This window comes from Nelumbo lutea, chromosome 8 (assembly GCF_056320005.1).
Source record: "Nelumbo lutea isolate HS-2025 chromosome 8, American lotus-T2T, whole genome shotgun sequence".
Taxonomy (NCBI): domain Eukaryota; kingdom Viridiplantae; phylum Streptophyta; class Magnoliopsida; order Proteales; family Nelumbonaceae; genus Nelumbo; species Nelumbo lutea.
Window position 1 is genome coordinate 23,142,757 of NC_142691.1, and position 14,554 is coordinate 23,157,310.

General features: G+C 36.8%; 2 protein-coding genes across 2 annotated transcripts; one reads left to right on the forward strand and one right to left on the reverse strand.

Annotated features, from left to right (window-relative positions):
• Positions 1–1,621: 1,621 nt before the first annotated feature.
• On the reverse strand, positions 1,622–2,403 carry LOC148843341 (early nodulin-like protein 15). The gene is made up of 2 exons (XM_088960043.1): positions 2,138–2,403; positions 1,622–2,002 (listed from the first exon to the last, which is right to left on the reverse strand). Exons 1-2 carry the CDS (start codon positions 2,325–2,327, stop codon positions 1,650–1,652), a joined length of 543 nt encoding a protein of 180 aa, XP_088816169.1. The 5' UTR covers positions 2,328–2,403; the 3' UTR covers positions 1,622–1,649.
• A 10,080-nt stretch (positions 2,404–12,483) lies between these two features.
• On the forward strand, positions 12,484–13,080 carry LOC148843342 (3'-5' exonuclease-like). Its single transcript, XM_088959399.1, has one exon. The coding sequence runs from the start codon at positions 12,484–12,486 to the stop codon at positions 13,078–13,080; it is 597 nt and encodes a 198-aa protein (XP_088815525.1).
• The last annotated feature ends 1,474 nt before the right edge of the window (positions 13,081–14,554 follow it).

Genomic DNA, 14,554 nt, shown 5'->3' on the forward strand with positions numbered 1-14,554 from the left:
ACTTTCTAGCCAGAATTAGATTGCTCTTTCCCATTTTTAATTTCTCTATCTCTCATCTTCCAAAAGAGTCTCTCTTTCTCTCATGGTTTTTAAAACCGGACTGGATGGTCGGATTGAAAAAATCGGGAACCGGTCCATTTTCTTTCAAAAACCATTGATTTTGGTCATCAAACTGCTGACCAGGGTGGTTAACCGTTTGTATGTTTTTGACTGTTTTTTATTTATTTGTCAGAATGGGCTGACCATTTAATTTGAACGGTTGGACCATTTGACCTGTGAACTAGACCTCTGACCGGTTTGTTCTCCTGGTCAATTTTAAAAACCTTGCTCTTTCCCCACCTTAACGTCGGGGCACACAGTAATCACCAATGAAAAACGGATCCCTTTGTAAACATTTATTTGATTTTGCACACAACAGAGATCAATGGTTTTCAGTTTCCTATATTTCTTTTGTGGAGCAATTTTCCTTATCGTTCACCACTCAAATTGGTCCTCGTTTGAGATAGTTGTCATTCGTTGCCTGATAATTGCAAATTAGATAACTGCAATTCTGCAAATGTCAACGGGTTTGTACTGCGAAGTGAGGAGCAGTAAGAGCTACAGCCCTGCCTTTAAGGAGTACTGGAATCAGAATCAAATTGAGGAGGTGGTGGCACTTTAATGCCATTGCCACACTCATGGTCATGGTTGCTTGAGATGTATTCTATTCATATTGACAAGAAAATAGTTGCAACTTGTAGGGCCTCGTTGCATTTGTCAACTTGATTTGTATGCAAAAAATAATTTAGGGATAACTACACTGCATTCCACCTCAGAATTCACCTCCACCTATAACGTGGAATGGACTGAGCAGTAAAAGCCCTAAAAATATACAGCTGATTTGATGTTTCGATCGATCGATGCATTATTGAAGACACTAAAAATGAAATCAAATTGTCCTTTCGAGCCAGTTAATTTTAGGTGGATATGAATTCTGGAACTAATCCTACACGTTGTTCTCAAGACTCTGTTTAACACGTGAAACTTCATAGAGGCTGTGATGCTTTAAATGTATGCTCAATTTGTCCTCATCGACAAAGGAGAAGAGCCAACTGAGACGGACCTAGAAGCTGGTGCTCTCTTTTCATGGCAAGTGTGATGATTCTGACCTCTCAAATGACGTATTTATCAGCAATCCACAGTTCTACTCGTCACCTGTCAACAAAATTCATACATGGTGAGTCCCAGTTATGGTGAGGTGATTGCTCCCCACAACGTCTGACAGCACATCCCATTTCCGAGGTGACAGTTGACGTATTTATCAGCAATCGTGTATTGGGGACACGGCGGGGATGTGCTGGGGGGGGCAATCTTGTGGGGGGCTGATTTGAACTCGGAGGGGTGCGATATTAGATCAAGTTGGTAGGGAGTTAAAATGTGATCTGCTGTCAGAAGATCCCAATTTCGAGGTGACAGTTGACCACCAACAAGTGTGAACAGCAGACAAAGGATTGCTCTCGTGTAACTGGATTTTGATTGCTTAATGAGTTAATTTAAACGAAAGTAGATATGAATCCTGCATTTCGTTGTATCAATGATGATTTCTCAGTCACAGAGAGATCGTCCACAGAAACACACAGAATTGCTAATACATTTTCAACTTTTATTGCTCAGAGCAAAACGATCGCAAACAAACACCCCAACACTGCAAAACCACCCACGAAACCATTTCTCAAACCATGTCCACCGCTAGTGGGGGCCACCGCCGGACCCTCAAATGCCACCGGAGCCGGAGCAGACACAATGGCCCCATTTCTTGGCGACAGCACCACGACGATCAACTTCTGTCCCTTCTGGCAGTGTCCTTCAGCTCCGCTTATGAAGTAGAATGGCCCCGACCGATGGAGCGCAACCTTGGTGCTTCCGTCCTTAAATGCAGCGATCGGGTCCGACGTGTTGCAGTGCTCGTAAGCGTCTTTGGTCACTTGCAGCACCGAGTCCTTCTGGGAGTCGTACTTCCAAACTGTTATTGAGAAGAGAAGACATGCAAAGGAGGGAGAGAGTTAGTGAAGCAGGAGAAGGAATCAAAACCCAGATGACGAAAAAAACTGAAAAAGAAAACCCAGAAGTTGTGATTTGAGATAATGAGAAAAATCACCGAGAGAGTCGCCGATTCGGAAACGATTTGCTTCTGCCCATTGGTTTAAAGATCCATTTCCACTGGATGGTATCTTCCATGAATTAGCGTTGCCTCCAACCATGAATTCTCTGGCTTGTGTAAAGCTAAAGAGAAGGAATAAGACCGCTAAAGACGTCGAAAGAACAGTCGATGAAGACTCCATTGACATCAGAATCAGAAGCAGAAGAGCTTGAAACTAGAGAGACAGAAGTCCAGAAGAGACGACTGAAGAGTGAGAATAATCCGAGGACGAGGAGGGCCTGGTCTCTCTATTTAACTTGGGAAAGGAAGCAGAATATCCGTTGGACCGGTAAGCCACGTGGCTATACTTTCTTGGTTTTATCGGTGGAAAAGAGACCAAAGACAGACAGCAAAGCACTCTAGACTTAATTAGAAAAAGCTGACAAGACGATCTTTAAATATTTATGACTATATTACCCTCGTTTTTTTTTTTTTTTATTTTCATTAAAAAAATTGTTCTGTAATTCTACTATGAAGCACTATTTTCAAAACCGGATCGAATCGGACGGTCGGACCGAAAAACTCGGGGACCGATCACCGCTTTTTAATTTTTTAGTTTTTTTGTTAGAATGGGCCGGCCATTCAGATCGAACGATATGACGTTCGAACCGATAACCGGGCCCTGACCGGTTAGATCACTGATTCGTTTTTAAAAACCATACTATGAACTATGCATGCGCTGATGCCCATGTGCCCGAACTGCAAGGCATGTCAGTGGGTCAGCTTATGAGCTTAAGTAGTAAACCAGCACTGATCCGACAGATCGGGTCAGTATCTATCGAGTTTCATGATTGGAGCCTGATCCGTTACCATTTCAACATGATACCGGAAAACTTGTACCCAATCTTCTTATTTTTTTTAATTAGTGCCATGCATTAATAATCTTCCCTTTTTTCAAATTCTGTGGTTATTCAGTGTTAACTTGATTGGTTAAGTTGTACTCAATCAATTGATATAATAAAGTGATGATCATTCAATGTAATCCTATTATAATAATACTTTATCCAAATATGTATAAAATGATTTAATATTTGAGACTTTTCCCATTATACATAATTCACAATGAATTAAAAAGGTAACAATTTGAAATTGACATGTTTATAAATCATGTTAAATTACCGGATCAATGCAGCGCCTACATGGCATTGACTTGCACTAATTTTCAAATAAACAGACAATAGTTCTATAAATTAATTGGATCCTCTCCAGGACGACCCGGATTCGATGCAGAATCCGACCGCACCGACAAATACCGTTGGAATTCGCTTTACACGGCCAACAAGGCAGCAGCAGACTGCCAAAATCCGAAATACAAGCTCCAAATGGCAATTCTAACCCGTTGTTTGATTAATTAATTAATTAAGAATTGAGTCCTGAGTACGATAAAAGATGCTTGTCTCAAAGTCACATGAAAAACTTTATTGGTGGAAGGCTGTGGCATGCCTACGAATTGGATGATTGCACGGAGAGTGTGGTCTGCACTGCATGGCAGAAGGTCAGATGATTGCATGATGAGCAGATGGCCTGCATGGCAGTAGAACTGAACCATCTGGGTTTCAAGTTTGATCAGCAACGTTGAATATTTGAATGGAAAAAAAAAAATATTAAGAAAAGGGTTGAAAGTTAAAGGATGAATGATTGTGATTCTTTATTTCTTTTATTCTCCACTGTATTTGTTTGTATCTTTGTGTTGTTAAACTCGATTTTTACATAAGATTTTTTGATAGCAAAAGATGAGCTACACAAGCCTGGGGTAGCTCTAAGAATTTTGATTCATGCATTATTGTTCTTGTTTTCATCTTTAAGTGACCTTTGATAAATCCAAACTTTGATATATTTGGAAAAGTTATAAGAATGGTTTTAAATTTTAAATTTTGAACCATCAAAAATGACCTTCTGCTTTTCTGAATGCAGTGAAATTGTTATATATATTTTATATTTTTACTTTTAATTTTTTTTTTGAATAAGACCCTTTAACATTTTTCAGTTTAATATCTCTGAAAGATGTATATGTCATATTACATTATTGTTAGAGAAAAAAAAACCCATTCAAGGGTTTTATTTAACAGTTTAAACTTTTAGGTTGAATGGTTCTTTGACATGTATCAGAGCTTATTTGATCAATTAATCTAGTTTTTATTTTTTATCGCCCCAATTATAATTAATTAAATTTTAGTATGAGATCCTTTACGTTTCAAGCCTAATAGGCTTTAGTGTTCAATGGCTTTATCTAACAACTTAAACTTTTAGATTGTAGGATGGACATATTTTAGGGTGAATGATAAAATTCATTTAAGGATTATGCTGTACAAATGACCTCTTGATCTACTATTGAATTTATTTAGATGTAAAAGTTTAAGAGGAACTTTAAGAATTTAGTGGTGTTTTTCTTTTTCTTTTCGTTTTTTTTTTTTGTTTTTTTGAAAACCTATTACATTGTTGTTTCAGTCTGCTTTGAAAAGTATTTCTACATTCATTTTTTTCTCTACGATGCAAAATCAAAAGTAGCCCATGCACTACTTTTGATCTGTCGATCTATGGTATGACTTTTTGGAATTTTTGAGCAATCTCTCTCTAGCCCTTGTAGAATACAAACGTTTAACATCTAGCACCAATGCCTCCTCCTCTCTCTCTCTCTCACCATATCATGATAACCAAGGACTCTAAACAGTATATGCACTCATTCTTTTGAATTTTAGCTCAGGAGTGTTGAACTTTAGGCTACATTTGGAAACGATGCAAATAAAATGTAAATCTCGATTCAGGGTAAATTTGCATTATGGTTAATTTTTGCTTGTTTTTGGTAACATTATATTTATGCATTATAAATGAAAGACCAATGCATATTTACATTGATAATAAGATGTAAAAGTACATCAATCAAAAAGAAGTAAATTTGCATTCAAGTGGGCTTTTGATAAAAAAAAGGCATATGCTTTATTGAAATTCATGTTTGCATCCATTATAGCTAAAAGTCTATTTGGTAAGAAGGTAAATTTGTCAATGCAAAACTAACCCAACCTTGCAATTTATATGAATCATTTTACACTACATATTTGCATTCATACTTATTTGTATTGTTTCCAAACACAGCCTTAAGCAATATTGATTGCAATGCAAATAAATTTGCATTGATGCAAAACTATGGTAATGCAAATGTTTTGATTGTAAATTCTAACCTATTTTTGTTTCAAATGTTAGCTTATTTTATTTAATTATAGTAAAAATGGAATAAATTAAGACATGAAGTAGAATAAAGTAAAATCCAAAACAGAATTAAATGGGAATTTGCATTTTCTTCATTTGCAATCCCATGCATTTATATTAGTGCAAATAAAATTACATTGCAACTAAAAACAGCCATAAGAATTGAGTCTGCTACTTGACTTGATTTTTTTCCCCTTTTACATTTTTTTTTATGAAAAGAAAACTAGTTTTTTTAGTTCATTTACTTATACATCCTATCCTTAATTTAGTTTGCTTTATTAAAACCTATCCTCTAATTTACATTTTACTAAAACACCCCCAGTGGTTTGCGAATGCTTTACTTAATCAACCTTCCGTTAGAATTTTTTTTTTGTATTTTTATCTAGGCTTAAAATATGTAGAAAATGTGAAATGTCATGGGCCAAGAGTTTTTTATTTAAAAAATTCTACAAGTAATTCATATACCGACCTTTTAGGCAAACTAAACCTCCCCTCAAATTATAACTTTGATGTGTAGTGCATGTGATATGACATATGAGAACTATTGAGGGACATTTTTAGAATAAAAACATGGGCCCATACCATTTCACATTTCCAACTCGTTTTAATAGGTCATGTGACCATTCCAAATAGGAACATAAATGGTTTTTTGAGAGAAAGTTGATTAAGTAAAGCGGTTGCATATTATAGAACAAAAACTCTTATCTCTTGAAACATGTACGTTGAATTCGTAGTGAAAATGTGTATCTGGATTTGCATGCTTTCATATTGTTTGCAAAGTTTTTGCTTGTAGAGAATTTTATTGCCCTTGTAGGTGTATCAATGTGAAGTGAGAGCATTGTTAATCCCAAAACGATTTTGTGCTTTGATGTACGAGTGAATTTGGGTTACGCCAAGGCCTCGTTCATTTTTTTTTTTTTTTTTTTTGTAAGTACTCATTTACTTAGATAAATACATTTATTTGGGTAAATGTTGCATGGAAAACATTTATTTTGATAGTGTTTTTTATTTTCAATGTAAAATTTTACAACGACTGTTTTATTCATAAAAAGGGTCATTACTTGAAGGACAATATTGTCCCGCCATGTATTACTTATTAGGTGAATGAACTACTTGGGATTCTTTTTCCTAGGACCCATTAATACCAAAACACAAACACTTGTTTCTTTCTTTTTCATGGGATCCACCAATTTACCCGCCCCCAATTACCAGAAAACAAACGCCCTCTTAAGGGTTTCCTATTTCCTCCATTGGTTGATTTATACCGTTCAATAGAAGTGGCCTGGGTGGCTGAATTGCTTACGAATGTTTGGACTCAACTTGAGAATCCTGCATTTGCTTCTCGCTAAGACTCTCATGTATGTATTGCATCAATTGTGCACTTTGTGTCTTGGATGTATCAATTTTTACCATTGGATCAAATTGCATAGAAATCAAATGGTCTCCATCCCACCTTTGGAAGGGCAGGATAGAGAATCGAGAATTGATCTATAAACCAAATCTAGAAATAAGCTTATAGACCTAACTTGACCATTAGGCATTAGTTTGAACGTAAAAGAATCCTATATACATGTTTAGTTTGGCTTGAAAGATCAATTAGAATAGAAACCCAATGATGGAGCAAGTGACTTCGTTTGCACATCTTCTATTACCAAGCTAAACATTCAACCAAGGCCCCATTTGGGACAAGCTCCGTTAATTGAGCTGCTTTGGATGAGAACTTATGTTTTGGATGAGCTATTCAGAATAGTTTGACTTGATGTCATAATCATAATTTTGGTGTTTAGAATGCATGTTGGCTTTCCAGATTTTTGCCAAACTGAGCTTCGAAAGATTCCATGTGGGACCCCACTTGAAATGCTAGAAACCAGGTCCCAAAATCCCTCCAAATGGGTAATAAGCTAGTTCATTTGCTTTGAGTTTGAGGAGCGCCGAATAATGTCTAAAGAAACTCAAGCAAATAGTCCAAAAAATGACACAACCAAATTGAACTCTCTAGATTTTTCATAGAAAACATAGCTTAAAGGTTGTTTGTGTTGGGCCACTTTGGAAAAGCCAGAAGTCGTCGAGTTTCAATTTTTCAAAAAGGCTTTTTTGAAAAGGTCTGAATCCAATCCTCAAAAAAGTCGAGCCTAATACTTTAGGCCTGAATCTGAATCCACGAGCTTAAAATTATGATTAAACCCGATTTATAATGGATTAGGCCGGGCTAACCCATCGGATTACCCGACCGATGAACAGGTATAGCCTGGCTTATGATAAATGGGATGATGATAACTCTTACAAGCGGATTCCGTGGTTATTTGGTAAGTTGCTGGAGTTCAATCTTAGCTCGTGTGTGACATACACTGAACGATGAGGGGTGGTTCAAGCAACTATTCACATCATTTTACGCCTTGTGCTGCATGGTTTTAGAACCGGTTGCCGACTAGTATTGTTTGTCAATGGGGCTCGTCTTCACAGCAAATATCAAGGTAAGCTACCCTCCACAACGTCTATTGATGTAAACAACGGAATGATTCCTATCACGTCTGCAATTGTACTCATAGAGTCGATTAATGATTGTACTTGGTTTATGCGGCATTTAAAGGAAACATTACAAGACAATCTGGACATTGTTAAAATTTATAGAGATGGCAAATTTATCCGTTCCCTTGAGCCCAACCCCAACACTGCACTGATTAATATATATTATATTATACAATATAAAATAGTTTTAAGTAGGTTATAAAAAAATAAAAAAATAAATTAATAAGTATACAAATAAGAATGACCGGGGTGAGACGGGGCAAAGGCAGGGATCCCTGGCAGATCCCCACAGGATGATAGTGGGGTTAGAATTTTTATCCCACCAAGATTTGGGGCAGGAATTTGAATTTGGAGTTATGGAGCATGCAAAACCCATTCCTAGTCCCACCCGGTTGCCATTCTTAATAATTTTAGATGAGAGAGCATTATGGTTTTTAAAAACAAACTGGTGATCGAATCGGTCAAGGGTCTGGTTATCGGTTCGGACGGTCTGACCGTTCGACTTAAACGGTCAATCCGTTCTGATAAAAAAATAAAAAAAATTAAAAAATTAAAAAATGATCAAAACCGTTCAAACGATTAACTGACTGGTTCAATGGTTTATTGGCCAAAATCAATAATTTTGAAGAAAAAAATAAATTTCAAGAAAAATAAAACCGATCAAGTGACTTATTCCTAATTTTTCCAGTCCAACCGTCCAGTCCAGTCAGATTTTAAAACAGTCGAAAACACTATATGGGCGGCTATTCAAAATGTCTTTAACGTTGCATTGTACGCGTTTTATAAAACAGTTTGTTTACAAGCTAATGCATTCGGGTCAATGTGCAAGTTTTAGGCTCGTCTTAAAAGGCTAGCGATGTTAAGCCCATAAGTTGCAAATTGGATGAACAATAGTCAACCGATGAATTGGTCCAATGCAATGTTTCCGGGAAAGAGGTATGATCATATGCCATCAAACATCGCGAAGACATTTAATGGATGGATTTTAGAGGCATACGGGGGCAATACAATTAACTTTAAAATTCGTCGAGGACGAAAATGATTGAATATCAGCAACCTAAGAAGAGGGTACTACACTGCAGTCGTTGCCGTAACATAAAGTACTGCCAACGAACATGCAAGGCACCGCTAATTTGACACTAGGACATGTACGGAAATACTTAGTCATTGTATAACATTTTCAATTATGGAGAAGTATACTGCGTACACCGCAAAATTCTGAAATTACAGCCCCATAATTTATTATTAGTCTCCTGTAAAGCGCATCCTGTCCGTCAATTTGACATCAACCAACGGTCAAAATTTATTCCACTTTACACTACAACTAAAAATTCTGAGGTGGGTTTAATTATAGCCGTTAATTATACATAATTCATTTGCTGTGCAAGGATATTTAGATGAACACCCTCATTCCTAGGGGTGTCAATTGGACTGAATTTGATTCAATCCGATCCAGTCCAATATGAGTATTATAAATGGACCTATTTCAATCTAATCCAATGAATATTTTGGACTGGTCTAGAGACTGTTCGATCTGTTCAAATTCCTATTAATTTAGATTGGTTTTAATTCAAACCTGATCCATTGATACCTATGTTCTTGTCTTCTATCAATGGATTGAAAATTGGCTCAATCCAATATAAATTTATTATGGATGAACCAAGTCCAATCCAATATGTCATATTGGTGCATTCAATCCATCCAAATTCAATATGTCTTATTGGTCCATCCAATCCATCCAAATAGATTTGATTTGGACGGAGTACAACCCAAAACCGGTATTAGGTATGCTTTTACCACAAGAAGTTGGGTTTAGTATGGTTTTGCCTTCATCCTAACCCAATCATCTAATGCTTCAACACAAAGCCAACATAATGGGCATATATATAGTTTCCGAACTTAAACCAACCCTATAGGGGTTCAGCTTGATACCAATCAGACTTTCATATGTTCAATTGTATTTTTTTATAAGCATTTGAAAACTCAAGTTAAGATGGAAATTTAACCTACCTCTATTGGATCTCCAAATTGCCCAGCACCAATTAGGGCAATTGTTTTAATCGTTGATTGAGTTTAGGGAAACCCAAATTTAGTGACCAAGGATAGGATAGGGTGGGGTGGTATTTGTCCTAATGTTCTTAAAACCAACCCAAACCAAAGCCGTTTTGGCAATTGGTTTTTGGGTTAGTTGTTCGACCATCTGGTCTGAATCAATGACCCATTGCAATTTAAAAAATAAAAGTAAAAATAGTTGAAAACTATTGTTTGGGTTGACGGTTTCATTGCCTAAGTTAGTGGTTGCTGACCAAATCAACGGATTTTTGCAAAAGGATGTTTCAGTAAAGGCTCGAATTCGGGTTAAAATCTTGAACCCGAGCTTGATTTGAGAAATGTATTTGATAAAAATTAAAAATTATATATACAAAATATATTTGATATTTAAAAAAAATAAGAATTATAATATTTTTATTATATATATATATATATATATATATATATATATATATTTCGAGTCGGTTCACGAGCCAAGCTCTATTAGGCTCGAATTCGGCTTATTTATTAATCGAGCCTGTAATCTGGGCTCGAGCTCGGTCAAAATCGAGCCGAGCTCAAATTGCTCATGAAAAACTCAGCTCATGGCCACCCCTACTTATGTAAAAGCTACCTGCAGTAGCTTCCTATTTCAGCTGCGTTTTATTTGAAATATAGAGATCAGCTTTCTGAATTTTCACCAAATACAACTTTTGATATTCCCATGTGAGCTCAACTTTGCCAAAAAATCGATTTCCAGGGTGAATGCACACATATTGTAGCTTTCTGTTTTTATTTTCTTTTTCACCAAACATAGCTCCTAGGTTTTGTGTGCGGGCCCACAGCCGTGTTGTGAAAACCCTCCCAAATGGGCATGGGATCAGAGGACTTTGCATCAGGATCACTCTACAATCAATATGACTGTAATTGTTTTACTGCTTTGGCGTTTCTATGAGAACCCATCGTCAATATGGGCCATAGTCCTAGGTAGAGGTATAGGTACTTGAATGGTAATTCATTTTGAGACAGGACTACTAAGGGTCCATTTAAAGAGTTTGAATGGTCCCACTAGGGGTGTCTGTACAGTTCAGTTAATCGAATTATGGGCAATTTTTGTAAATTGAACCGGTATTATCGGTTTTTTCATTTTTCCAAATTGAAATTAAATCGGTACCACCAGTTAGCCAATCTGTTGGTTTCGGTTTTTGATTGGTTTGGTTCTTCAATTTTTTTATTTTCTTATATTTATGATATATATTATATAAATATATGTATAATATTATATTATAAATAATAAATGATATACAATATATTTATAAATAAATTATTATAAATATAATATATGTATATATTTATATATAATATATAGAAAATATGTGACATATATAAAATATACATATAATATATATCGATCGATTTGTTTAACTGCATTTTTCAGTTCAGTTTTTTTGGTTCAATTCGATTTTTTGGTTTTTCATGGACACCCCTTCTCCCCATAGAGTGCCCCACAGCGAGGTATTCCCAATTCACGGGGATGGGCTATGGGGTGCCCCACAGCGAGTGTTGATTGATGGACTGTCATTATTGAAGAAGCAACTAAAACTAGTTTTAATGGAAAGGTTATTTCTCAGCTCGATGCACATGTTTTTGTGTTTATGCGTTTTTGGCTTTTAGAAATTTTCATCAAACATAGCTTCATGGCTTTCTATGTTAAACCTACCTTGCAATGTTAGAAACTGCTGTTTGAAAGTCCTCCCAAATGAGCACTAAGCCCGAAAACCATGGGATTCACTTGTGGAGAGAATTGTTCTATGTTCTTTTTTCGTGGAAAGATGTTCTTAATACATAGTAAGATGTGCTCTGAGGTGCGTTCTGTGAAGAGCAAATCCCAAATAGTTCTAAGGTGCTAAAATGTTCTCACTCTGATAAACAAGTAATAGTGCATCAATTGATGCGGGTAAGATTCCAACCATTACGCCTACGTATGGTTGATCCCACTAATCAGGCGGTATTTGTCAAAATTGAAATAAACCCCATTGTCTACAATGTTTTTTCCCAACTGGCCTTCATTTATGCCTCTCAACAAAGTGGCCTTTATTTATCCCAATGCTATTTATCAATTACTTTTTTCAAAGCCAAGATGCACAGCAATGAGTCGTCGGTAACAAATTTATTTCAATGAAATCTTCTCGTTTAGTTCCACTTTCCAATGCTAAAAAAACAGTTTGAATTTGAAAATTTTCAACCTCTTGGTTTGAAAATTGGAAAATGGAACTATTAGTCGAGACCAAGAGAGAGAGAGGGACTATCTTGGAATTATAAGTAGTGGTTTATAGTTCTCAATTCTCAAAGAGTCCCACCAACCCAACTACCCAAGCATAGTTTAACGAGAAAATTAATATTAATACTAATGCCTATATATACAACTCAATCACCCAGTTTTATTTCTTATGGTTTAAAACACAAACCTGAAAAAAAAAAGAAACCCTACCAATCCACCATTTGTTTGATACTTTGATCCTTCTTCAACTTCAAGCATGTATTCATCCGTAGTGAACATCCAAGGTGTTGGCGTTGAGACCACAGTCTTAAACACGGCATCTTCACTCGGGAGCTTCATTGAGTTAACAATGAATTCTTCTTTTGCCGACATGTACACTAACACCAGGCCGGTTGTTGGCCTCGACATCGAATGGAACTCAAGCTCTCCCAACAGCAAGGTTTCAATCCTGCAACTCTGTTCTGACACTCGCTGCCTCATCATACAACTTCGTCACCTGGGTTGCATTCCTCTCCCACTCATGCGCTTGCTAGCCTGCTCTCCTGGAGTCAGCTTTGTTGGTGTTGGAATCACAGAAGATGTGTCCAAGCTTTGGAGGGATTATGGAATTATTTTTGAGTACACTGCCGTCCATGAATTGGGCCCATTGGCTGCAAGGGTTCTCAACAAGCCTCATCTTACTCGGGTTGGGTTGGCTGAGTTGGCTCGGGAGGTTGTTGGGCTTAATGTGGAGAAGCCGACGACTGTTACTCGATCTAACTGGGATGCTACCTATCTCAGTGCTGAACAGATTAAGTATGCCACCATTGATGCATATGCTTCCTTTTTGATTGGGAAGAGATTGTTGGGATGAGCATTGGAGCTGTTGGGGGTCAGTTTTTTTTTTTGTTTTTGTTTGATTTGATTTTGGGTTGGTGGTTTTTGGAGTTTTTAGGTTTAGGTCTATCTTTTGATTGAGGTTGTGATGTTTTGGACTGTTTTTTTTTTTTTCCAGAAATATTCAGTGTGAACTGGTCTGCTGCTTTATGAGATTGGTGTTTTTAAGGGGCAGCTTAATTGAATCGAATTTGAATATTATTTGATTTGATTCGATAAATATTCGATAGATATTCAAAAATTGACCATTATAAAATTCATATATATATAATATTTAAATATCATAAATAATTAATAGATTTATATATTTACATAAAATAAAAGATTATATTATATAAATATTAATTCCATAAAATAATTAATCGTCGAATTTAAAATAAATTAAATATTCAACTGTTTGAATTGAATTCGGTCTGTTTACACCCCTACTATCCAAACTTTTCCTTGTCTGCTCAAACTATCGAATTGTTTCCTTCATTCTTCAGATCACTGACACACTTTGTTCGTTTTCATCTTAATGGGCTTTGGTCTTCCGCCGTGGGCCTTGACATTGAATGGAATTCGATCACAATTCGCAACCCTGCAGCTGTTAGGCTTGGGGATTGACATTTATTCCTGTTCCCGTATTAGCCCAAATTCTGGCCCATCTCGTCCTAGTTACGGTCTGCGTTTGGTTGCAGTGCAATCTTATTTGGTTGGAGGCATCTATTGATGTAAATCAACGTCCTGAGCTTACAAATCAACGGCTAAAATGCATATCCTGTAGTAAACTTTGGACATTGACCTTTTGATATTTTTTTGAAATTTTAATCTTTTATAAATATAAGAGTTCACATCAGCCCCCACAAAATGAGACTGGATCTGTCTCCTCACTAATGGGCGCCTCACATGCTCACTCACCGTGTATTAGGAATATCTCCTGTAAATAATAATTAATAATCACGGGAGATGTAAGATGTGTATGTGAGTCGCCTGTGAGGCGTGAGGTGTGAAGAGTAGTTCCGGTCTCTCACAAAACGCCTCCCTACAAAAAGCGCCCTCCATGTACATTCCAGCCTGCATTAAGAGCATTATTCGTACTTAGCATTGGGAGAATAAGTTGGGTCGTTGGGCTGCGCCTGAGGGGTAGGACTGGTAGCTGTGGTCCGGGGCTTTCATAATTTGCTATCATGCTATGGCCATCGTGTTAGAGCTGGAAATCTAGAAAATCATGGCCCACAGTTGGATTGATCCTACTGACAATAGTACTTTTTGGATCCATTGACCAAGTGACAAACGTCACAAGTGGCAGTTGATGATGGGCTTTCAGACGTTTCCACGTGATTTCGTGTCTCCACGGCCCAACCTGAATGTGTAAATGGACCGGGTACTATCACGTTGCGAGAATCCGGGTCGAGTTTGAACCCGCACTCGAACCCCTTTTACCATTCGATAGTCAATACTCGAGTCTC